The sequence below is a fragment of the Phyllosticta citriasiana genome (genome assembly GCF_038021145.1).
Source record: "Phyllosticta citriasiana strain CBS 120426 chromosome Unknown IWZ02scaffold_5, whole genome shotgun sequence".
In the NCBI taxonomy this organism is placed as follows: Eukaryota; Fungi; Ascomycota; class Dothideomycetes; order Botryosphaeriales; family Phyllostictaceae; genus Phyllosticta; species Phyllosticta citriasiana.
Genome location: NW_027117282.1, coordinates 59,679 through 81,659, shown reverse-complemented (window position 1 = coordinate 81,659; position 21,981 = coordinate 59,679). Strand labels below are relative to the sequence as shown.

Here is a 21,981-nt window from a genome sequence, read left to right as displayed (position 1 = left end):
AAATTAATAGTCGCAACGGCATGGGCAGTGCTGTTTGAGCAGTCTGGAGGGCAGCGTTGCTGTTCCCCTGCTTGCTCTCTCAGCGCGGAATCTGCCGTTTGTCTTTCCAATTGTAGTACATATGAAATAATGATTGATGTGCTCAGATTCCCCGCTCCAAGATACCGTGGGTCCCAAAGCGTAACCTCATGGTCCGTGCACTTATCGATAATTCGAAACTTTTTCTGAACCACCAAAAGTCAACCACGACTGCGACAAGGCTCACCCGCTGTCATGGATTCGGCGGCCAAAATGTCTCTTACGGAGCGGTTGGACAGGATTCGCTCCTCGCCGAAGCTGCAAAGCCAGCAGCAGGTTTGTGTCTGCCCTCGTCCTCAATCAAGCTTTCTACTGACGCTTCACCGACAGAGCGCCGTCGTCCTCTCCGCCGTCGAGGACACATTGAGAGCCCAAAAGTCGGAATTTACTCCAACCGCCTACTTCGCCGCCCTCCTATCCCTCCTTGCGCAATATATCAACCCGAACAAAGGCATTGTAAACAAGGACGTCGCCACGGCTATTGTGTACATTCTCGACCTAGTCACTCCACACGTCCCTGCTCCGTTGCTCCGCGCCAAGTTCTCGCAAATCCTGTCCAGCCTTGCGCCCGCTCTTGCACACTCAGAAGCTGAAGCGCCGTTGTTGCGCGCCTCGATAGGATGTCTCGAGTCTCTGCTTGTTGTCCAGGACGCGCAGGCATGGCAACTGCCCCAGTCTGAAGTCAGCCCACGCAGGGCCGTCGCGGGTCTTCTCACTATTGCCGTGGACCACAGGCCCAAGGTTAGGAAGCGGGCACAAGAAGCTCTCGGAAAAGTGCTGCAAAACCCCCCTCCGAGCCCATCTCTGGACCACCCGGCTGCCGACATGTGCGCAGAGACCGCTATGCGCTCGCTTAAGGAAATCATCGAGGCTTCAGCAAAGCAGCGGAAACACGCTCGCTCTCAGCGTGATGGACAGTCGCACGATCCCGGCCTCATACACGCGCTCCAGCTCATCAAGGCGATTGCGACTGCTTCTGGTGGATGGCCGACCAAGAAAATTGACGCTCTGTGTGAGCTGCTACTCAACATTTCAAAGTCGAGCAACGAATACCTGACCATGGCTGTTTTTGAGGTGTTTGAGATGATTTTTGCTGGAATGGCCGACGAAGTGTCCTCCGCCAAACTGCCCCGTCTTCTCGAAGTGATTGGCGAACTTCAACCTTCGCAAAATGATACCCAGCTCCTCCCTCCTTGGATTGCCGTCTTGTCGAGAGGATACGATGTCGCTTCCCAGGTGGAACCAGAAGAAACTTTTCAAAGACTTCCAGAGTTGTTCGCTATGATGGGCAACTTTCTCGCCTCGCCTTCCCACAACATTCGCGTCTCGGCCTCGGAGGGTCTGATCTCCTTCATGGCAAACTGCATTCCAGAAAGTGTCATCTTGGAGCCGTCAATTTTCGACGAAAAGGTTTTTGAGAAGCTTGGAAAGCACGCTGCAGATCTCTTGAGCATCAAGTATCAGTCGGCTTGGATGGAGGTCTTCAACGTCCTTGGCGCCATGTTCGATGCGTTCAGATGGCGCTCAGCACCAGTTCTCAACACTGTGGTCAAGGTCGTTGGTGAGCTCAGGAGCAGCGATACGTTCCCTGGAAAGAAGGAGGCGGATGCTGTTCTTGCAAACGCCATCAAAGCCATGGGCCCGGATAACGTACTTGAGATTCTTCCACTGAACCTTGTCAAGCCAGTTGCTGGCCAGTCAGGACGCGCTTGGCTCTTGCCCATTATGCGCGATTCGATCAGCAACACTAGGCTTGCACATTTCAGATCAGAACTGGTACCTCTCAGCGAAGCAATGTTCCAGAGAGTCCTCAACCACGGAAACGCAGAGAAGACGATGGAGATCAAGATCTACGAGACGATTGTGCACCAGATCTGGGCCACCTTTCCAGGCTACTGCGATCTTCCAATAGACCTCATAGAGGCTTTTGACCAAGGTTTCGCGGAGCTCGTGTCAAATCTGCTGTACCAGCAGATCGCGCTTCGCACGGATCTTTGCCGTGCTCTGCAAAACTTGGTCGAGACCAACAAGGCTATTCTCGAGGTCGATGGCGAAGAAGACCTCTTTGCCCAGTCTAGAGTCTCGAAGGCCGATGCCCAGAAAAATATTGAGTATCTGTCTGGATTCGCCACAAATATTCTCGCCGTCCTTTTCAACGTGTACAACCAGACCCTTCCCCAGTCGAGAGGCAACATTTTGAGATGCATCAACGCCTATCTGAGCATCACTCCCAAGGAGGAGCTCATGAAAACATTCACTCAAGTCGGAACCATGCTCGAGTCTTCTCTGGCTGAAAGCGGCCCACAGACTCAAGCGGATAAGCAAAAGGAGAAGAAGCCGGCAGATAAGATGCCCCCCGCTAGTCACACTCTTATGGACCTCGTCATTACAATTTCCATCTATCTGCCTAGAGACAGCTTTGTCACCCTGTTCAACATTGCAGCATTGATGATCAACAAGGACGACGACCCTCAGCTACAGAAGAAGGCTTACAAGCTCATTCCCCGCCTCGCAGAATCTGAGATTGGCAAGGCTGCACTTCAAGAGCGCAATGCTGAGCTTCAAACTTTATTTCTGGAGAGCGCGGAGAAGGCGTCGGCGCCTGCTAAGCGGGACCGCCTTGCTGCCATTTCGCAGGTCGTGGAGTATCTTCCATCGACCGACCTTCACTTCATCCCGTCGGTGCTCCCCGAAGTCATCATCTCGTGCAAGGAAGTCAATGAGAAGGCGCGCACAGGCGCTTTCGATTTGCTTGTATTGATGGGCGAGAAGATGAAGCAAGGTGGCACGGTTGTCCAATCCAAAATTCCGTCGATGGACAGCTCTGCCCCCACAATCAAAGCATCCCTGGAGGAGTTCTTCACAATGATGTCTGCCGGTCTCGCAGGCTCAACACCGCACATGATTAGCGCATCAATCACAGCTCTGACCCGCGCACTTTACGAATTCCGCACCGCCCTTTCCGAAGACACCATCGTCGACATGGTACAAACGATGGACCTCTTCCTCGAATCGCCCAGCCGTGAAATAGTCCGCTCTGTGCTCGGCTTCGTCAAAGTCTCGGTCATTTCCCTGCCCACCTCGCTCATGCTCCCACGTCTGCAGACCCTGATCCCACATCTCATGGTCTGGTCGCACGAGCACAAGGCGCACTTCAAAGCCAAGGTCAAGCACATTCTCGAGCGCATGATCCGGCGCTTCGGCGTCGAAGTCATCGAGCGAAATACGCCCGACGAGGACCGCAAGTTGATCGCCAACATCCGCAAGACTCGCGACAGGCGCAAGCGCAAGAAGGACGCTGCCGGCGGCGAAGACGACGAAACCAATGCCCAACAGGCGCCCGAGAAGCGGCGCTCCAAGTTCGAGTCCGAGTACGACGAGGCCGTATATGGCTCGGAAGACGACGACGCATCCTCATCAGGCTCAGACGTGTCAGACAACGAGCAGATGGGCCGAAAAAATCGCAAGGCGTCATCCAGCTCCAAAGCCGGCGGCGGCTCGTCCGCTTACATTGTCGAAGACGACGACGAGCCGCTCGACCTGCTGGACCGCCGCGCGCTGGGCCACGTCTCGTCGACAAAACCCGTCAAGCAGAAGACGCCTGGCCAGAACAAGACCAAGGCCAAGGTCGACCTGGACGGCAAGCTGCTGCTCGGGGATGACAGCTCTGACGACGAGGGTGGTGGCATGGACCTCGACGGCGCCGCTGGCGAGGGCAGCCTCGAAGCCGGCATCAACGCGTACGTCTCTGCGATTCGCGGCCGCGACGCCGCGCAGCGCGGGCGCGGCGGCAAAATCAAGTTCTCGAACAAGGGCAAGCGGGGCGGCGGCGATGAAATGGAGGTCGATGAGGACGAGGTCAAGGACGGCTTGAAGAAGAGCAGGCAGGGTGGAGGAGGTAAGCCGGCTAGGCGGCCGCTTGGAGGCGCTGGCGGTGGCGCCGGCGGTATGGAGCGTACGAGGGGTGGACGCGTTGGTAAGGATGGACGGGGTGGAGGTTGGAGAGGCGGTGGTGGTGGTGGTGGTGGAGGTGGAGGTCGCGGTGGTCGCGGTGGTCGCGGCGGTCGCGGTGGCAGAGGCGGGAGGAGGTGAGCGGATGAGTTTGTAAATGGGCAGGAGATAGTTTGATACTGCATTGCATGAGAAGGAGTTTTTTCTTTCTGCACGTGGGTGTATGTGATGCTGGGACACAAGGTAGCTGGGATAGGAAAATCTTCATGTTTCCCATACACACATACATATGTACGTTTGCCACTGGGGCTTTTGACTCTCTGACTCCATTTAGCCAACATGTTTGCAGTACGGTAGTCGACTCAATCCATAACAATACAGCGACATTCTGGCATTGCGCGAGCAGAGCAGAGCACGCAAAGAATGACCTACCTAACCGAGACAAATCCACACATGTCCGGTTGACCAAGACCGGCCGTAGAACTGAGACGAGACTGTTGTCTCTTGAAGTTTGAATGTGTACAAGTCGGTAGGTTATCCGTGTACAAAGGGTGTGGACATGTAGCAGTCGTGGTCCTAAAGTCAAGTCAGATCGGCAGGCGTGGACTCTCTGGGGGAGCATTGTTGAGCGCTTGTATCAAGTTCTCAAGAGACGACACCATGGCGCTCAGTGTCGAGGACATTTTCAGAACATAGCGGAAGAGATGTACCCGCCATTGGCACATTGTGTTTCACAAGTTGAATTTTGAAAAAGGGTATCGGAAAACTTGCCGACGGTTGACTTTTGATGGTATTCGTCATACCGGATCGATGTCTAGCTGCTTCCTCCCCCTCGCTCGGCGGAAAACAAGACATGCAGCCCAGCACTCTCTCATGCCCCCCATTTGACCATTGAATTTTGAACCCCGCATAAACCGTAAAGAACCCGCAGCATGCTAGCAGCCATTGTTGTTGATGCTTCTGCCGGCAAGCCTCTACTTCCTGATGGCGCGCTGGTAGAAGGCGAGCTCGTCACCCTCGAGGATGTAGCCATCGACGCGGCCGCTCTGGCCGGGGCGCGAGGCAATGACGGCGTACAGGCGACCGGCCTCGAACTGCCTCTCGAGGGCAGACTCAACCTTGCCGTGGGCCTTGACGCGGGCCTCCTGCTTCCTCTCGACCGACTTGGACTTCTTGACCTCCTCAGCCTCGGTCTTGGCCTGCCTCCTGCGGCCGAGCGTGGTGCCGTAGTGGGCCTCGTACCACTGGCGGAAGGGAGCGGCGTCGATCTGGACGACGGCCGACTTGGTCAGGGTGTTGGTGCGGACCAGCTCGTTGTTGGACGGGTGGTAGGCGACGACGATGACACGCGTCTTGCGCGAGATGCCCTCAGAACCCCAGGAGAAGTTGCCGGCCTCGAGACGCAGGGCGCGGAACTTGCGGTTGCCGCCGCGGGTGCGGACAAGGTGGATGCGCTTGGCACCGATGCGGGTGTTGGCCGGCTGGCGACCCTTCTCGAAAGCCCTGCGAGCCATGTCAGACATGGTTTAGCAGAGCGATCGGGTTATGCATACCTCTTCTTGCGGTAGTATGCCCTCTTAGCGCCGGTGGCCGAGCGCTTGTGACGAGAGTCGCGAGAGATACTGCAGGTGTGTCAGCCTTGTTCGTTGCAGAGGTGGAGGAGCGAATTGCAAGATACCCCATATTTGCGGCGGTCGAAGATCACTGCATGTCCAGTTAGCACCTTGTTCCTATCCTTGAAGCTCCGCGTCTCGAGCACCGCGTCCACGAAATATTAGTCGACATTGAATGCGCCATTCAGACAAGCTGCCTTGTATCCAACACCGCTCCCAAGCTCACCAATCCCATTACGATTGCTGGGGGCTGCCGAGGGCGTGAATCGTGGCTGTCCGTCTTGCAAGGCTTTTCCGTCGTCGTCCAACATTCAATCGTGGAATCGGTGTCTGATCGTGCAGCAGGCGAGAGCGCGTCGAGTAGACTAACCTTCTTCTCGTATCTTCGTCCAGAAGGGTGGTCGGGGTCGGGTGGGCGATGTCGCTGGTGTCGTCGGTGGTGCGTCGTTGGAAAGTTTCTGAGAGGATTGTGGGTGCTTCGGCTAAACCAGGCTAACCCCAATGTGGATAGCGCGATGTGGCTTGGCACTCGCAGCTCGAAGAACGGAAAGCATCTTTTGTGACCGGCATTGTCAGATAATTCAGCCTATCGGATTTTGGTATTATAAAACATTTGCACATTTGCTATTTATCTCAGATCGTCACACAGTTTCGTTCAAGTACCAGAGCGTGCCGTTTTCGCACGCTCGTATTGCCCAACATGCCTCGGATCGCAGCGGTACGGCCTTTGCAATGTCCCGCCATGGCATCCGGATCCGGCTTCGATGTCGACACGTGCATCACGCACTCTTCTCGACTGCGATGGAATTGTGCGACAAGATAGAGTTCCGTAGGGCCTCCCTGCGGCCCTGCCAAGATGACAAACCCTGAAATTCTTCATTACGGGGCTAAAGTAGCCGCCAGCGAGGCAGGCTGCTCGTGTGATGCGTCTTGGTCGACGTGGCAGAAGACATGTCCAATATATTCCGCCTTGGCAGGTTGAGATTGCTCAATGTCGACGCGGTGGTGTGATCTTCAACCCTGGAGTTGATGATGATTATCCCTGCGTGTACTGCGGTGGAGGGGTATGTATGATCTTCAGGAGAATCGACGTGAGCCTACGGTCAGTCCTTGCAGACGCGGATGCATCACGTGTGAAAAGAAGGAAGAGAGATGCACATTGCAGAATCCTCCATGTCTGCAGGTACCTTGGCACCGGTACCGCGAGTAATAGAGTTGAGAGTGGATGAGAAGGGAGCCAGTGCTCCCGAGGACTTGTTCCAACCTAGCAGGCGGCTCTTTTCTAGCTTCTGCAGCCGTGCAAAAACGCCAATGTGAAGAAAAACCGCAAGTCTATGCCACCAAGCCGCCGTTTTATGTCGAGCCGAAAGCCAAAGACCCGAATGCTTTGAGAAGGAGAATGCAAAAAAGTCGGTGGTGCCGGGGTGAGGTGCGGCTACCGGTGCATGGTGGATTTGTTCAGAGCGGCCAAGAGCTCCGGGCGGTCCTTGAGTGCCTGCGCTGCTTCGGCGTACGTGCACCACTTGCGATTGCGCTTGTGGGCTTCAGGCCATTCGTTCTCCAACTTTTCGACCGTGGCCTCGAAAAAGTGGTAGAGGGCACGAGGAGCTTCCTTGGTCATCTGCGAGGGGCTGCGCTTTTCCTCGATGCAGCCCAGATCAAATGTAACTTTGCACAGAATGCCGGCCTCTTCCCAAGCCTCACGGCAGGCGGCGTCTTGAGCAGTGGCTTCGTCGATTTCCCAGCCGCCTTTGGGGAGAACCCAGGTGTCGTGGCGGGTGGATTGGATCAAGAGGACGTAGTACTTGTCGGAAGAGAGGGGCACGATGCCGGCGACAAGACGCTCACCATTGGTTCCGTAGCCTGCAGCACACAAATTTGTTAGAGGGCGACTGCGCACATGTCGGGGCCTCGAGGTGATGAATGTCACGTACGCTGGTTGCTGCGGCCGGTGCGGGCCTGCATGGACAAATTCTGCTGGGCCATGTCGACCAACAGAGGCGAGAGTGCAACAAAGTCGGCGGGGTGAGCGAGTAACGAGCGGACGAGGTCGCGTGCAACCTGGGACGCCGGACGATGGCGAGAATGGGCTGGGTGAAGCGGAGCAAACACGGACGTCGAGGCGGACAGCGGCGTGGGCGAGGGGCTTGGTTCGGGGAGTTTGATGGAGACGAGATGGGATTGCGAGGGAGTTGGAGCTCAGTCCCGCGGAGGACGGGGCTGAGGGAGAGTGGGAGTCCTGGGAGAGTGAAAGGAGAGAGGCATCGTGGGCAGAGAAGAGTGTTAGTTGGCTTCGCATCGAGCCGTGGTCTTTGACAGGGTCCAAAAAAGGCGGACGGGCGCCAAGCGGCCATGATCTACCTTAAACGACCAGACGCACCCAGTCCTGTGCTGTCCACTGACGCGTGCTATCGTCGTTGAGAGCTCCCATCGTCGACCAGCAAACAAAATCCATCTGCGTGCTCTCTTCGGTCCTCCAATCCTCCGCTGTCTGCATATCCTCTCCTCTTCCATTCGCCTCTCCACCTCACCCATTCTGCCCGCCGCTGCGCTGCCTGCCTGCCTGCCTGCCTGCCTGTCCGCTGCTCGACCACCTCTTCCACGACACCTCACCTCACCTCGCCCTCGTCCGACCGCCATGCAGGCCCTGGCCGCTGACCCTACTCCCGTTTCGTTCCTTACGCCGCTCGGTAAGCCGCAATCCACTCACCGTCCGTCGTCGTGGCCCGTGGGCCTCTGGCTGGTCCAAAACCCACCCGCGCTGCTTGGCTGACATCTTCCCTCGCCAGGCTACTCGACGGGCTCATGTGGATATTGCAAAAATGAAGAGACAAGTCAGAGAACCCCGAACTCGCGTGCGTCAACATGGGCACCACCGCCACCACCATGATTCTTTTGCCATATGCGTCGTCTCAACAAGGAAGGCAACATGCTGTCACGTGATGCTCAACCCACGATCCCCCACGTTGCCGCTGCATCTCTGCCTTTTCGTTTGCTTGCTGGAGCGTTCGAACTGCTTTTAGCAGCCGTCCCGTCGTGTCCTTGAGCATGATTAGCTCCTCGAGGCTGACGGTTGATTCCTTCTCCAGGCGCCTCTTACTACATCAGCAGCAGGAATCTCGACGTCAGACACTACCAAGCCCTGATAGACCGCGGATGGAGAAGGTAATCCCCCCACACCTCGCGGGATGCGCTTCTCTGCGGGCGTTCCCGTCTCATGATCCGGGGAGCTAATCCGAGCTCGACGCAGATCAGGCACTCTGCTCTACAAACCGGACGTCAAGAGATCATGCTGTCCTCATTACACGATTCGGTAATTTCAGCAACCACCGAAACAGTTTGAGCGAATGTTGATTTTGGTCAGGCTTCCGGCAGCCGAGTTCAAAGCCACGCGAGACCAGCGGCAAGCTCAGAACCGTTGGAATCGCTTCGTCCTTGGCGATGCATACATTGCCGAAGCGAAGAAGCGATACCGCAAGTCCAAAGAGTAAGACGGTGCCATCGCTGCAGGATCATCAAGCTCATGATCCGACGCCAGGGAAAAAGCACGGGACCGCAACGAGTTCAATCTCGGCGACGCTGTCCACGAGGCCGAGTATTCGACCTTGAAGAAGCCCCCTGAACCGGCGCACAAGTTCGAAGTGACTTTGGATCGAGACAATTTCACCGCAGAAAAGTTTGAGCTCTACTCCAACTACCAACAAGCTGTCCATCATGATAAGCCCGAGGACATTTCTGAAAGGCAATTTCAACGGTTCCTCTGTGACTCGAGTCTCCAGAGGCAGGCCGTAGACAGCAACTCGTCGGTCCAGCTGGGATCCTTTCACCAATGCTACAGACTGGACGGACGCCTCATCGCCATGGCGGTGCTTGATCTGCTTCCCCACGCCGTCAGTGGCGTTTACTTCATTTACCACTCGGATTTCGAAAAATATTCGTTTGGCAAAATCAGCGCTTTGCGAGAAGCGTCGTTAGCCCATGAGCTGGGACTCCAGTATTACTACATGGGCTACTACATTCACTCTTGCAAGAAGATGCGGTACAAGGGCGACTATCGACCGCAGTTTGTACTCGATCCTGAGACTTGCCAATGGGATCCGCTCGAGGGAGAGCTGCGCGAGCTGTTGGACAAGAAGAATTACGTGTCTCTTTCCAAGGAGCGAAGTAGGAAGGAAGACCAGCCGGTCGAGATTGGTGGTGACACGCCAATGCGGGAAGATGGCAGCGATGATTCGTCTCCTGGCTCGCCTGCGAGTGCGTTCAAGGCGGTCGACGAGGGCATGTCGGTGCTTGAGCTTGGTGTGCCGGGCGTCTTGAATGCTCGGGAGCTACAGGAGCAAGTCAATCTAGACGAGATGAAGCTCTTGATACCGCGGCCTGGGCAGACCAATTTGGTTGTCAAGACCCAAGATCTTGTCATGTGGGATCAGGGCAGCTTGACGGACAATCATTCGATCAAGGGCGTCTTTGCAGAGATGGCGGCGGCAGTTGGGCCAGTGGTGGCGCGAGAGATGGTCATCAAGTTGAACGGGCTTGGTTGAGGTGGGGTGTGTAGATGAATGCTTCCAGACCAACGATGGACACGTTAGGAATGAGCGTCTTTGATGACGAGTGCCCCAAGCACAGCCGTCGCAGTGTGAGATGGTCATGCCGCCGCAGCCCACTCAGCGTGGCCGGCCGATCTGAGAAGGAAGGAACGTACCGCAAAAATATAGACCTTGACGGCCATCACAACTGCCTCTGCGTTTCCAACACCATCACAACTCACACGACAGCTGGGCGCTTCGATGACCAAGGCACGCAACAGCGACAAGCATGAGGCACCGCGCCGAAAGGGACATGAGAGGGTGGACGCATTTGCGAAGACGCACATGCGCGGTCTGGAGGTGCTGCTCAAGTCGAAGCGCGAGATGCTGAAGCAAAAGGCTGGAAGGCTGTTGCAGTGCGTGGACCAATTTCTCAACGAGGTCGGGATACTGACACGACCCGTAGGCGCCGCCACAACTACGGTCGCTCAGAAGCCGACAAACACGGCCAACCAGCCAGGTTCCAAGACACAGATATGGCACCTGCAGACAGCTTTCCGGCCAGCGGCAATGGAGCGTCTCGAGACGAGCACAGCAGTGCAACTACATTAGCGTCCAGAGCCAGCAGGCCCGCCGCCAACGGCAAACAATTCTACCAACATGTGGACAAGCACCAGACGCTTGACAATGACAATAAACACCACCAGCAGCTGTGCGCTCACTACGAAGACGAGATTGCATCGGCACTCCGGGATACCAGCCTATCTGGTGCAGGCGACGGCACTCCGGTCAGCGGCAACCAGAAGCTCGCCGCCAAGCTCGCCAACGACTACGACTACGACGAGCAGGCGTGTCTGGAAGAAGCGCTCGAGACCAGCGCGCGCGAGCTGAAGGAGCGCGAGAAGGAGGCACGGGAGTTGGAAATGGCGCTCTGGCGCAGCGTCGAGGACCAGGGCGGCTTTATGTACCACACATACGAAGCGACGGGCATGGGATTGGGACAGAGCAGCGGCAACAGCAGCGAGCGGGTCGTCGGAGCGGTCGAGTACCTGTACAATCCGGATGAGGATGGCGAGACGAGCATGATGGGCAGCTTGAGGGCGAGCAAGGTGGGCGATGACCCGCCGCCGTACACGCCGTTTTGAGGGGACTGAGCAGTCCATCGACGAAGAGTCATAATGGACAAAAGCGATGATTGGACTATGGGTCTTGGTTTAAGTGTGCGTCGGGGGTGGAGTTTTAGGTTGTTGTGGAGCAGTAGGGAGTGACACGGCGTGTATGTAGATTTAGACAAGCAAAGGGGAAGGAATTGCCGAATGAGAATTACCCCAGACGAGGATGCATTGCGGGCCGCCTGATTGGTCGCGTGGTGCTAGCAGTAGCTGCAGACGCAAGTTGTGGTGGGCTAACGCCAAATCATTTTTTTTTTTTTTTTCTTTCCTTCCTTCCGTTTAGGCGTGTCGCGTGCCCACGACAATCAGACAAACTTGATGGCCATTGAGAGGGTAAATTGCATCGATTGAGAAATGCGTCATGGGCGGAGATGGGCATGGATGTGTGGTGAGTCACGTCGGGAATAGGTTGCAGGGAGAGAGAGAGAGAGAGAGAGAGAGAGAGAGAGAGGGACAGGACCTCATTCATGTGCGTTTTTGGGGAAGCGATGACGCAGTTGCAGCCAGGGGCAGCACCCGACATGTAGTCCGTCCTGCCAGGCGAAGTTGACAGGCATAAATGAAGTGGTGGAGGAGGTTGATGATGGATACCATGTAGATGCGTGAACAGAGACTGAGAAGTGGATTTCTTTGTCTGCTACTCAAACGAACAAAAGAACAAATTGGCGGCTGCTTGTTGCACTTCACCCCCGCATCTTCAACCCGGACAGCCGCACCTGGAGCTTCCATTTCCACTTCTGGGTTTTGCCGAGATCGGGCCCTGGCTTAGCTTCTGGGCCCCAGCGCACCGCCCAGGCATCTTCCAGTCATCCAGCAAAAACTTCAAATACTGCCTCGCCGCCGAGTCTTTCCTCTCCTCGACATCGACATCCGCTTTCCCTCGACACAGCCATGAGTCCCTCTGCCAATTCTCCCCCCGCCAATGGCGTCAACGGCCACGCCAATGGCCATCAAAACGGCTCCAACGGTGCCGAATGTACGTCCAATGCCGTCATAGCCGCGAATGGCCAAGTCGTGTCTTTCTAACCGTTCTCCGCTATCGCAGCCTCGCACCCCGGCTTCACTGGCATTCGCGTACGTCGCACCGTCGAAACCGCGCCCCAAACGAAACCCCCTCTGACCTTTTTCCCGTGCCGCAGACTGCCCAGAACCCGCACCCGCGCCCCTCGAACCCCTACCAGCCCGTGGGCGACTTTCTCAGCAACGTCTCGCGCTTCAAGATCATCGAGAGCACCCTGAGAGAGGGCGAGCAGTTTGCCAATGCCTTTTTCGACACCGAGACCAAGATCAAGATCGCCAAGGCCCTCGATGACTTTGGCGTCGACTACATTGAGCTCACCTCGCCCGCCGCCTCGGAGCAGTCGCGCCTCGACTGCGAGGCCATTTGCAAGCTTGGCCTCAAGGTTCGCTTGCCCTTGTCGTCGAAATCGACTCTTACGTGGCGTTGACAAAGAAACAGGCCAAGATTCTTACCCACGTTCGTTGCCACATGGACGACGCCAGGCTGGCTGTCGAGACCGGTGTTGACGGTGTCGACGTCGTCATTGGCACCTCGTCCTACCTGAGGGAGCACTCGCACGGCAAGGACATGACCTACATCAAGAACGTGAGTCGAGCAAATGAATCTCACCATGGACATTTTTAACAGGCGCACAGGCTGCCATTGAGGTCATCGAGTTTGTCAAGTCCAAGGGCCTCGAGATCCGCTTCTCCTCCGAAGACTCTTTCCGTTCCGACCTCGTCGACCTGCTCTCCATCTACTCGGCTGTCGACAAGGTTGGTGTCGGCAGAGTTGGTATTGCCGACACCGTCGGCTGCGCCACTCCCCGCCAGGTCTACGACCTCGTCCGCACCCTGAGGGGTGTCGTTAGCTGCGACATTGAGACCCACTTCCACAACGACACTGGCTGCGCTATTGGTGAGTAACTTGGCCCTGGGAATTAGAACGTGGCTAATTTGATTCAGCCAACGCCTACTGCGCCCTCGAAGCCGGTGCCACCCACATTGACACCTCGGTCATTGGTATCGGCGAGCGCAACGGCATCACTCCGCTCGGTGGTCTCATGGCCCGCATGATTGTCGCCGACCACGACTACGTCACCGGCAAATACAAGCTGAGCAAGCTCAAGGAGATTGAGGACATGGTTGCCGAGGCCGTCCAAATCAACATTCCTTTCAACAACTACATCACCGGTTTCTGCGCCTTTACCCACAAGGCCGGTATCCACGCCAAGGCCATCCTGAACAACCCCAGCACCTACGAAATCATCAACCCGGCCGACTTTGGCATGAGCCGCTACGTCCACTTTGCCTCGAGACTGACTGGCTGGAACGCCATCAAGAGCCGTGTCGAGCAGCTCGGCCTGGACATGACCGACGCGCAGATCAAGCTCGTCACGGCCAAGATCAAGGCCCTCGCCGATGTCCGCCCCATTGCCATTGACGACGCCGACTCCATCATCCGCACTTTCCACCTGAACTTGCACTCCAAGGAGGAGCAGCCCCTCATCGCCGACCTCACGGCCGAGGAGCAGGCCAAGTTTGAGGAGGCCGAGCGCCAGCTCACTGGCGAGGGCGAGAAGAGGGCCCTTGAGCAGGAGGCTGCCGCCGAGGCCCCGGCGTCCAAGAAGGCCAAGGTTGCCGCATAGACGTCTGGTCAAGGCAGCGGACCAAAAGTGGCGAGTCCCTCAGGGATCGCATTGAACAAAACGCGTAGACGGTTGGTCGAACGGTCGGTTTTGTGGACAAGGCACAATGGATCAAAATATCAAAATGGGGGTTTGGTCTTTTTCCGGCTGATGGGCGATGAACGATGATGCTCAGCGTATGAGAGACAGAGGCAGTTGAAGGAGACCACTGGCCTCTTTTCCAGCTGTGGCTTTTCGGCTGCCATGGCGATTTTTCCTACGATTTTCCTTTGCCTTCGATTTGTATTCTGACGGGAGTTTATTTTGGGTCTTGGGAACAGACATATTCCCTTTTTTTTCTTTTTTTTTCTTTCTTTAACGGACCAAAAGGATGGACGACGAAGCGATGGCCAAATGACGGAGCGCGTAAATGCGACAGTCGGCGAAGTGGAGGAGTGAGGAGTTGATAGCGGGAGGTTCCTACCTAGAGAAAGGAAGCAAGCATTTTTACCTATACTGCATTACACTTGGGCTTGAATGATGGATTCTGAATGCTGCATGCTGACAATTTCGAGTCCTCATATAGTTTGTGGGCTTTGACGGTGTGTTGTTCCCTCCAGTCTTCTCTATCAATGGCCACTGTGCGAAAAATCATTATGCACACACATCACTTTCAGATCTGTCTCCTCTCCTCTCGTCTGTACCTTCAGTCCCGCATTCACTCACTCGCGCCCATCCCACATGTGTGCATGCATGTCGAAAAATCATCCATGTCCATTTTGTTCCATGCCAGCCGGAGTCCATTCCAGTCCACTCCACCCACTCGACAAATGCATCGAAGCATAGTCGGTTGTCTGATTGTGCTTCGGTTTGACGTAGATACATACCTAGCTACATGCATCGAAGAGCCGCGCCACGCCAGCCAGTGCAGTGCACCTATCCATCCGTTCTTCCATCCAGCGCATCGAGCATGTGAGAAAATCAATCAACCACCCAACCAACCAACCAAAACCAGCAGTCAGTCTCTCATGCATGTGCCGCCGCCGCCGTCGCCGTCGCCGTCGCCGCTTGGATGCGTATGTCCTTTCCCCCCACCATACACCACACAACCCACATGCGTGCTGCGTACGTGCCCTACCTACCTATCCTTTCTGTCCTGTCTGTCCGTCGAGTATTAATCAATCAATCTCCATGCATCGAGAGCGTTTTTTTTTTGTTGTTGTTGCGGTGGGATGCGCAAATCCAACGACTGACTGACTGACCAAACTCGATCGATCATTCCACTCCTTCTCCTTCCAACGATGAAGACGACGACGACGACGACGACGAAAAACGCAAAGAGCGAAGAGGAAGAAGGAAAAAACGTGAGAGAACAGACATGTGATCCGAGGCAGCGTAGGAAACGACTTGGGAGATGGAGAGAGAGAAAACACCAAGAGACAGAAAAAAAGAAAAAAAAAAAACCCCCCCAAAAAGGTCCACCCGTTATGCACGTGTTGCGTTGCGTAAGTAAGATAGAGCAAGCAACGAACCGCACATATTTTTTTTTGGCCCCGCCGAGAGAAGGAGAGGAGGAGAAAAGAATTGATCCGGGAGGTAAAAGACGAACTCGATGGGGGTAAAAGGGTTGCCAGAGACAACCGTCTCGTGCGATGTGCGAGATCCCCGCCAACAGCGAGCAAGAAAACGGAAGAGAACGTCATCGGGACCCTGCCGCCGCCCATAGAAGCAGCAAAAAGACAAAAAGAGAAAAACCACAACGGAATTCATCACAAACCCTCCTCAATCCCCACCTTGCGCCACCAGGCCCCTTGCAAGTCGTCTGGGTCCGGGTTGACCATGGCCCCGGCGTCGCCCACCTGCCGGCGCTCGCTGACCTCCCACAGCGCGCGCTCGTCCATGTCGGGGTCGACTTTGAGCCGCTTGACGCGCGATGCCATGGCCAGCGCCTGACTCTGCGCGCTGATTGATTTCTGCCGCGTCAATCCTTGGAGCATGGATTTGGTCGAATTTGCATGACTGCTACTGTTACTACCGCGTGCGCTGCGCATCCAATCGCTCCTCATGACTGGAATCTGTCATTGAAGGGGTTCCGATGACGACGAGAGCCGGTTTAGGTGCAAGTAGACGTCGGTTCCGTAGCTGTGCTTGCGTTAGAAAACGAAAACATGTTTTCACGTGGTGGACTCACCCCTCCATGCTAATCAGCTTCAAGTCGCCGCCAAAGTACCGCGCGTACAGCCTACTGATCGGCAGTCCGTATCCGAATCCAGCCATGGGCGCTTTGAAGTCGCTTTTGTTGAAATCAGGATCCAGATTCGGAGTTTGGTCTACGGTCGTGTACATGTAGGTCCATACTAGCGGAATGGCACTGCGCGGAATCCCGCCACCTTCGTCCGAGATTTTGATGGTAATGTCTTCCTTGCCCTCGGCGACAATGACCTTGGTCACGGGGAACTCGTCCTTGTCTTGGCCATGCCGCTCCACGACGGCGCGGAGCGAGTTTTTCAACGTCTCGAACAGCATGTGCGACAAGTGCCCTGGAACGTACATGAAGTGAATGTTTGGATCGCAAATGAGCTGGATCTTGGGTGCTTCGAACAGGCCGTAGTGGTCCTCGCAGACGAACCGTGCGTTTTCAATGGCTTCCATGGCCAGATCCCGGACATTGGTCTTTGTACAAATGATTCCCACGTAGTTTGGATCGCTTCGTTGTCTTTGGTCAGTCAAGGCAATGTGCTGTCCGATGAGCATTCTTATCCCAATACGCGACATGTAGAAGCGGTCCAGAAAGGCTTGGATGTTGTGGTCGATTTGCATTCGCTGGCGCTTGCGCTTATATTCAAGGATGCCCTGAGCTGGTTGGTGTTAGGCCTTGCGCTCCGCCCAAAATCTGTCGTTCGTTCGTACTCACCAACTGTCGTCACCACACTGTCGTGCCGCCGCTTGATCCTCTCAAGAACCTGGGCGAATCTGATGTTGTACTGATTGAGCTCCGGCGGCCAGTCTTCCAGGCCGTCTGACGCTACGAAATATCTTTTTTGCGAGGCAATCTTGCCGTGACCGTTGCCATTTCCATTCTCCTCGAGCTCCGGCGGCGCCGACCTGTACTGCCCGGCTTTGACGCTGGGATTTTGCGTCGTTTGGCTGAGAATTCTTGATTCCTTACTCCGCTTGGACGGCGCAATGAGACGCTGGCGCACTTCTTGCGATATCGACGGCCGCGACATGGTAACGAGCTCCTGTCATACGATGTCGAATGAGCAAGCGTGTCGAATTGCGACCAAGTTTCGGCAACGCACCTCAAAAGACTGGGCGTACCAGTCTTGAACTCTCTTGATCGACGGCATTTCACTCAGGCCATCGGGCAACTCGTTGAGCTCCTGCACACGATGGGCAAGGCGAATGGGAAGCTCCTCCGAGAGGAACTGCGAGGCGCGGAACAGAGTCCCTGGGCAGTCAGAAGCGGGCAAGATGGACACAAAGAAGTGTCATACCTGTCGAGGGTCTCTGGCCAAACTGGACCATCTGCCTCAGACTGACGCCGGTAGCCGGGAAGCTGGCGTAGTGCTTGATGGTGTCCATCAGCTTCTCGCTCTTCTTCCACGACATGCTGGCGGTGGGAGAAGGCCACACGGCCCTCTAGTCTTCCCTCAATGCGGCGGTGCTTGGGCGCGAGGTCTCGTGCCTGGGCGGTGGTCGACGGGCGAGTGGAGCGACAGAGCAGACAGAGAACCGAGGTAGCGCGGGGCAGCGGGCGAGGCGCTGGAGTCTTGCAGAGGCAGACGAGAAGAGTCGCGACGACGACGAAAGGGGGGCAGAGAGCGGCGAGGGATAAGTCAATGGAATCTGCGGAGAGGGTGGGAGCGATGGCGGAGGAGTCATGGGTTCAGTTGTTCTTTTTGGTGGACGACGGGGCGGGCAGGTAGGTACTGAGGTCAGAGCACCGACAGCCGCGCCGCCGAGGGCCAGCCGGTCCGCGCAGAATCTCCCGCCTGTCCGTCTTTGCTTCAGGTCACTGCCATCCACCTAACCCCGCCCTCCTTTCACGTGCATTTCCCCCTTGCATTCCGTCGCTGTACGTATATCAAGGTGTGCATTTGCCCCGATGTACCCGATTTCAACAGCTTGGATTTCGTTGGTGCGCGTCCAAATGCTGCTCGCCACTCACCACTCTCCCCGGCGCCTCACTCTCAAATATTCGTCGCCACCCCCTCAACACCAAATCCTCATCCTCGTGGATCGTCACAGCACTTGCCAGGGCCTCTCGGTTGCCGAGCTCGGTTGCTCTCGGGCCACCAAGACTACTGTGCATTACTGCATGCTGGCCACCGGATAATCCCTCAACCTGAGTTCCTAAAGGAGTGGAAACACTCGACCAAAGTCTATCTCGCACGCCATTGACCCGAGCGTCGTCATCCCAAAGCGGCAAATGTCTCGACACCATGGGGAGACACGGTGTGGTCGAGGCCAGACCGTATTGCGGGAGGGCGGCTGCATGTCCGGACATGCGGAATTTCAGCCTCTGCTGTCATCCAGAAACGGTTTCAAAAGCAAAACGGTTTCAAGGCTGTCGCGTGGACATTGTTCATTTTGTGCTAGGCCCCCGAACTTGCATCCAAGCCATGTCTAACCCCCGCATTCCTCTGCATCCTCGGAGCCTCCATCACCATCAAGCTTCCACCTACGCCTTTTTGACCAGATAGCCAGTCAGGGTGGGAAGCGTACTCCACGGCTGCAAATGCTCCAAATGGATCTCAGACCATCCAGACCCGTCCCTGCCTCCGGTGTTGAAGAGCATCTTGCGCGTATCCTGGTTCAGCCTGCAGTTGATGAAAAACTCCCACGGATAGACGTAGAGGTACTGCAACACCAAGGACAAAAAGCTGCCGCCAATCTCCTTGCCCCACGGGTTGCAAACGTGCTCGTGCGTCACCAGCCTTCCGCCAGGCTTCAAGAGGCGATACATGGTGTCGAGCGACTCTTTGGGCTTGGGCATGTGGCATAGGCAGCGTATCACAACAACCTCGTCGAAGATGCCCTCGCCGGCGTTGTCAGCCAGCACTCCTGCCTTGGCCAGCGCGGGAATCAAACTCTCGGGTTCCGCGCCCGCATCCAGCACTGTGTACTTTTCACCCAGGCCGGCCTTTTTGGCGTTGGACCGCAGCTTGTCATGCAGATCTGTTGTGGGCTCGATACCATAAGCCCTAGTGATTTTGGCAGAGTCAAAGTGGCAGAGCTGGGTGCCACTGCCCGGACCGACGTCGAGGATTGTGCCGCGGACTGTCGACAGATGGCGTATGGTTTCCGGGGGCGTATTCTCGGACATGAATTCGCCTGCACGTGTAAGCTGGGGAAGGTGGCTTTGTACGAATTCGCCTACCATATTTATTCCAGAAGCGCCCAAACGCGTACGATTTGAGTTTGGGAAGGTCGAATAGCAGACTCAAGTCACGACGTATGAAGACAACGTTGAAAAGCGTCAACGTCCACTCTAATGCTGGAGTTAGCCATCAAAGCAGGCGGGTCAGGGCTGAGGAACAAACGGGAAACGGCCAACAAGATGAAGTACCCCGGCGCAATGGCTAAGGAGGCAAACTCCTTGAGTGTTGGCTCCGCCATGGTGTCGATTCGATCAGGTAAGTCAATTGAGCAGGCAAAAGAGGCGCAGGACGTCAAAAGCGAGTTAAAGATGAAAAGCGGAGAGACGCGTTTTTGAAGCGCTGAGGATGGATACAAGAGAGTGGGGTGCCCTGCTGTCCCGCAGAGCCCAGAGCGGGAACTAAAAGCGAATTCGCCTTTTCCCGCTCTTCTGTCATCAACATCACCCCTCCGCCCACCGTAATTTGTAGCTCACAGTCCGCTGCTTCCCGTCTTTTTCCTCTTTACTGGCAGTGTTTTCTATTCATCATCTGCGGAGCATGCCCCAGTATGTGGTGCGTAGCTGGAGAAGCGAGGCTGGAGCTCGAGCTTGGGCCACTCAATCCGAAAGCGAACCAAAAGTCTCCGCCCACCTGCTGTCCTCCTTTCCAATCACCAGTCATCGCCGGCTATTCGCAAAGAAATCGGATCGCTATGTCCAGATGGGATCTACTTATCCAGCACATGCGTTCAACTGTCATCGCGGCGATCGCCAGAGGAGAGAGTGCCAACAATCCATCGGAGACTTTTGCAAGACGTCTTGAAAACGGAGACATATTCACCATCTGTGACTCAAAATACTCTCCTATCATGTTTGGGTATACATCCAAGAAGGCTGAATATCGAATGTGATGCGCTGGCGCTGTTCCCGCCGCCTCCGAGATTTGTGCAACGCGTCGGTTGAGTTGCCGGTTGTACCTAGGTTTCTCGCACCACCCAGCCACCAACCAGACCTGCCGAAATGATATATTGGCAGCTTTCACAGAGCGCCAGACATGTTGCTCCAGTGTCCGTCTTCAAAGGTCGGTGTGCTTCGAGACAAACGCGCAACTTGCAGATGCTGTTCTAGGTCGAAGCAACTAGTCATACGTGAAATGTTTTGTGGCTCAGTCGAGTGAAGTCCTGGGAATTTGATCAGGTCATGAAGCGGTATGTGTTCATCTTTCAAAATTTTGAGTCTGCTTCGTTGGTTGCTCTGTTGTTTTGCTATCATTTTCAATTTTTGTCTTTGTACTCGACTCCGTAGGCGACCTAGGTTTGAAAGCCACAAAAAAATCGGACATGTTCACAGACAGACGGAATAGCACCAGCCGCAGTGCAGTAGTCGCAAAGACCGGCATGGCGGCTAGTTGGCGTCAGTGTCGGGTTTAAGTTGGGTTGGTTGGACAAGACAACATAAAGCAGTGAGGTCAAGGCGCAGGACTGACGCACCCCGCCAAACGAACCCTGATCCCCGATGACATCACAGGCTGCATGACCGCCTCATTGCGCAACCAACATCCGATAACTTGGACGCACCAGTCGCCAACCCTGTCAAGCCTGTCCTGATGCTGTGCTTTAAACCTCCGTAGCTGCTGCGGCCTGACAGCCCTTTTGAAAAACCCACTATCAAAGCAACCAATCAACTACGGACCAAGTACTCTTGCTGCATACGTACCGACTTCCTTTTGCCTTACTTGAACTTTGCCAAACGAAGCGCTTTTCAACATGTCGAACAACAAGGAGAACACGGTCAAGAAGCACGCCGACAACCCAAACAACCCCAACTACGACCCGGACAACCAGCCCAGCGGTACGTCTTCCCTTTCCACATCACCACCCACGCACCCACTAACTCTCGATCCCCACAGGCGTCATCAACAAGACGCTGACGCCGCTCGGCGACGGCCTGGGCAAGGTGCTGTCGCCCGTCGGCTACGTCGTCGGCGGCGTCACCAAGCCCGTCACCAGCACCGTCGGCGGCATCACCAAGCCCGTCCTCAGCCCGACGCTCGGCAAGGAGGACGAGCGCGCAGAGATCCTGGGCGGCAACAAGCGTGCCGAGGACTGGGGCGACCAGAGCGACAAGGACAAGTTTGGCGGTAAGGAGCAGAGTAAGGATAACCCGCTGGGCTTGTAGGGTTTAGAGAAGAAAAGGAAGAGAGGAAGAGGGAGAGGGAGGGGGAGAAGGAGGAGAGAAGTGGTTTTGGTCTCTCCTGTTGTCGTCGACGGATATGATGGCCTCCCTGTATGAGATTATGACTGCTACGAACACATGTAATGGAAAATAAATCATCGCATCAATCATCGATGGCATCCAGCACTCACCATCGTCCCCCCTTTCACCCGACATGTTCTCTACGACCACCCAAAGCCCCTCTCCCAAGTACTGCAACCAGCCAACCCGCCCCAGCACAGCCAACGAGCCAATCACACACCCCACAACCTAACCGCCTTGCCCATCCACCCTCGAGCGGACATAATCCCCGCGAAGCGCTATTCCCGCCCACCCGCCGGCGGCCCGCCTGCACGCGCACCAGGGATGAGTGCGCTACACAGCCCCTGCACGCATCTATACCGTGTCATACTCAGTTCAGTGCCTGCGTGGTCGTCG

The 21,981-nt window shown here is 55.8% G+C and overlaps 10 protein-coding genes across 10 annotated transcripts; 6 read left to right on the top strand and 4 right to left on the bottom strand.

The window, feature by feature from the left end:
• Nucleotides 1-291: 291 nt before the first annotated feature.
• On the top strand, nt 292-4,170 carry IWZ02DRAFT_375496 (NUC173 domain-containing protein; the record flags this gene model as incomplete). The annotated part of the gene is made up of 2 exons (XM_066764828.1): nt 292-354; nt 409-4,170. 2 exons carry the CDS (start codon nt 292-294, stop codon nt 4,168-4,170), a joined length of 3,825 nt encoding a protein of 1,274 aa, XP_066623483.1.
• A 548-nt stretch (nt 4,171-4,718) lies between these two features.
• On the bottom strand, nt 4,719-6,089 carry IWZ02DRAFT_447728 (40S ribosomal protein eS8). Its single transcript, XM_066767301.1, has 3 exons — nt 5,708-6,089; nt 5,583-5,651; nt 4,719-5,532 (listed from the first exon to the last, which is right to left on the bottom strand). Exons 1-3 carry the CDS (start codon nt 5,710-5,712, stop codon nt 5,004-5,006), a joined length of 603 nt encoding a protein of 200 aa, XP_066623482.1. The 5' UTR covers nt 5,713-6,089; the 3' UTR covers nt 4,719-5,003.
• Nucleotides 6,090-7,077: 988 nt separating this feature from the next.
• IWZ02DRAFT_489329 (NUDIX hydrolase domain-like protein) lies at nt 7,078-7,628 on the bottom strand (the record flags this gene model as incomplete). The annotated part of the gene is made up of 2 exons (XM_066769558.1): nt 7,078-7,505; nt 7,577-7,628. 2 exons carry the CDS (start codon nt 7,626-7,628, stop codon nt 7,078-7,080), a joined length of 480 nt encoding a protein of 159 aa, XP_066623481.1.
• Nucleotides 7,629-8,280: 652 nt separating this feature from the next.
• Nucleotides 8,281-10,183, top strand: IWZ02DRAFT_489328 (arginine-tRNA-protein transferase 1; the record flags this gene model as incomplete). Its single annotated transcript, XM_066769557.1, has 5 exons — nt 8,281-8,332; nt 8,732-8,807; nt 8,893-8,955; nt 9,007-9,129; nt 9,181-10,183. 5 exons carry the CDS (start codon nt 8,281-8,283, stop codon nt 10,181-10,183), a joined length of 1,317 nt encoding a protein of 438 aa, XP_066623480.1.
• Nucleotides 10,184-10,429: 246 nt separating this feature from the next.
• IWZ02DRAFT_489327 (uncharacterized protein) lies at nt 10,430-11,313 on the top strand (the record flags this gene model as incomplete). The annotated part of the gene is made up of 2 exons (XM_066769556.1): nt 10,430-10,584; nt 10,635-11,313. 2 exons carry the CDS (start codon nt 10,430-10,432, stop codon nt 11,311-11,313), a joined length of 834 nt encoding a protein of 277 aa, XP_066623479.1.
• A 918-nt stretch (nt 11,314-12,231) lies between these two features.
• On the top strand, nt 12,232-13,988 carry IWZ02DRAFT_431879 (homocitrate synthase; the record flags this gene model as incomplete). The annotated part of the gene is made up of 6 exons (XM_066766189.1): nt 12,232-12,316; nt 12,386-12,414; nt 12,480-12,743; nt 12,800-12,946; nt 12,997-13,258; nt 13,306-13,988. 6 exons carry the CDS (start codon nt 12,232-12,234, stop codon nt 13,986-13,988), a joined length of 1,470 nt encoding a protein of 489 aa, XP_066623478.1.
• A 265-nt stretch (nt 13,989-14,253) lies between these two features.
• On the top strand, nt 14,254-15,382 carry IWZ02DRAFT_219053 (uncharacterized protein). Its single transcript, XM_066762786.1, has one exon. It carries the CDS (start codon nt 14,519-14,521, stop codon nt 15,143-15,145), a length of 627 nt encoding a protein of 208 aa, XP_066623477.1. The 5' UTR covers nt 14,254-14,518; the 3' UTR covers nt 15,146-15,382.
• Nucleotides 15,383-15,773: 391 nt separating this feature from the next.
• On the bottom strand, nt 15,774-17,965 carry IWZ02DRAFT_219148 (pyruvate dehydrogenase kinase-like protein). The gene is made up of 5 exons (XM_066762789.1): nt 17,465-17,965; nt 17,270-17,418; nt 16,882-17,209; nt 16,159-16,825; nt 15,774-16,109 (listed from the first exon to the last, which is right to left on the bottom strand). Exons 1-5 carry the CDS (start codon nt 17,577-17,579, stop codon nt 16,046-16,048), a joined length of 1,323 nt encoding a protein of 440 aa, XP_066623476.1. The 5' UTR covers nt 17,580-17,965; the 3' UTR covers nt 15,774-16,045.
• A 599-nt stretch (nt 17,966-18,564) lies between these two features.
• On the bottom strand, nt 18,565-19,738 carry IWZ02DRAFT_219088 (S-adenosyl-L-methionine-dependent methyltransferase). Its single transcript, XM_066762787.1, has 3 exons — nt 19,514-19,738; nt 19,351-19,461; nt 18,565-19,304 (listed from the first exon to the last, which is right to left on the bottom strand). The coding sequence occupies exons 1-3, from the start codon at nt 19,587-19,589 to the stop codon at nt 18,652-18,654; spliced, it is 840 nt and encodes a 279-aa protein (XP_066623475.1). The 5' UTR covers nt 19,590-19,738; the 3' UTR covers nt 18,565-18,651.
• Nucleotides 19,739-20,779: 1,041 nt separating this feature from the next.
• Nucleotides 20,780-21,743, top strand: IWZ02DRAFT_447702 (uncharacterized protein). The gene is made up of 2 exons (XM_066767300.1): nt 20,780-21,180; nt 21,239-21,743. The coding sequence occupies exons 1-2, from the start codon at nt 21,096-21,098 to the stop codon at nt 21,505-21,507; spliced, it is 354 nt and encodes a 117-aa protein (XP_066623474.1). The 5' UTR covers nt 20,780-21,095; the 3' UTR covers nt 21,508-21,743.
• Nucleotides 21,744-21,981: the final 238 nt, after the last annotated feature.